This window comes from Myotis lucifugus, unplaced genomic scaffold (assembly GCF_000147115.1).
Source record: "Myotis lucifugus unplaced genomic scaffold, Myoluc2.0 scaffold_143, whole genome shotgun sequence".
Classification (NCBI taxonomy): Eukaryota; Metazoa; Chordata; class Mammalia; order Chiroptera; family Vespertilionidae; genus Myotis; species Myotis lucifugus.
This window is the reverse complement of record NW_005871191.1, coordinates 1,419,244-1,420,455: the sequence shown is the minus strand read 5'-3', so window position 1 is coordinate 1,420,455 and position 1,212 is coordinate 1,419,244. Positions and strand designations below refer to the sequence as shown.

Below are 1,212 nucleotides of genomic sequence, written 5' to 3'. Positions count from 1 at the left end.
GCGGCCTTACTCACCGGGTCCGGCGAGGGAGGCACGGGCTCCCCGAGACAGGGCAGACACAGCCCCATGGGGACGGCGGCTGCAGGTCCCCCCGCCTGGCCGGTAAGTGCGCAGGGCACGGCGCGGGGACACGCGCGTCCCACCCAGAAGGGCCGCGCTCCCGGGCCCCCGCCGCGGCCGCCGGTGTCTTCGCGGCTCGGCTCCGCCCCTCGTTGCCACAATCCTGCCGCTCGCGACTCCGCCCCGGCACCGCGGCTCGCTTCCGCCCCCCGGAGGCGACTCCGCACCCCAACCTCCTAGGGCCCCGCCCGGCCAGTGCCCGCGGGCGGACCGGGCCTGGGTGCCTGGAGACGCCTGCCGCCCGCAGCGAGCTGGCCCGGGATGGAGAAATGGGATTCGCGGCTCCCTTTGCCTGTCCATTTATGAATCAGTGCCCCGACACGGATAGTTTATGCGACTTCTTCTGTGAAATGGGAGCCTGGCCTCCTAGAAATCAAAGTTTAATGGAACTAAGCTGGCTGAAATTGCAAATGGACTTCAGTGCCATTTTCTGCCTTCTAAGTGGCTCAGTATTATTCCCATTGAGAGAGAGCAGAGTGTGCATTAGAAGCCAGCCTCGTGAATGTGGCATTAGTTGAGGTGCCCATTGGTTTCTGGTGTTTAGGGAAATGATGGAGGTTGGTTTATTCAGAAATATTTGGGTGCTCAAATTTTAATAGGCATAAAAATCATCTGGGCGTCTAACATGTAGTTTATAATTTAGTAAGTTTAGGGTAAAACTTGAGATTCATTTCTGGGAAGCAACTGGGTAATGCTGAAGTTGCTGATATCTTCACACAATTGCTTTTGATATTTTTCCTTGCATTGTACTAGTTTTTCTTGCTTGTTGGAATATCTTCAAATCTTAAAAAGGTAGGGTGTGAAGTGACAGCTCCTCAGAAAGAACCGTTATGTGGTTTCAGGTCTTATGTTTAAGTCTTTAACCCATTTTAAGGTATTTTTTGTGAGCTGTGTAAGATTGGGGGCTAATTTCATCCTGGGGCATGTCATTATCCAGTTTTTCCAACACCATTTATTGAAGAGACTATCCTTTCCCCATTGCACATTCTTAGCTCCTTTATCACATAGTAGTGGCTTATTTCTGGGCTCTTGATTCTGTTCCATTGGTCCATGTGTCTATTTTTATGCCAGTACTCTACCATTCGATTACTA

At 52.1% G+C, this 1,212-nt stretch overlaps 1 protein-coding gene across 1 annotated transcript in view; it reads right to left on the bottom strand.

Moving 5' to 3' along the window:
• The window catches only part of SVIP (small VCP interacting protein), an 8,918-nt gene extending 8,705 nt beyond the window's left edge, over positions 1-213 (bottom strand). The window contains exon 1 of the mRNA XM_006094779.3: positions 15-213. Coding sequence (XP_006094841.1) covers positions 15-68 — 54 coding nt within the window. The 5' untranslated portion in view covers positions 69-213. The remainder of the gene's footprint in view (positions 1-14) is intronic.
• Positions 214-1,212: the final 999 nt, after the last annotated feature.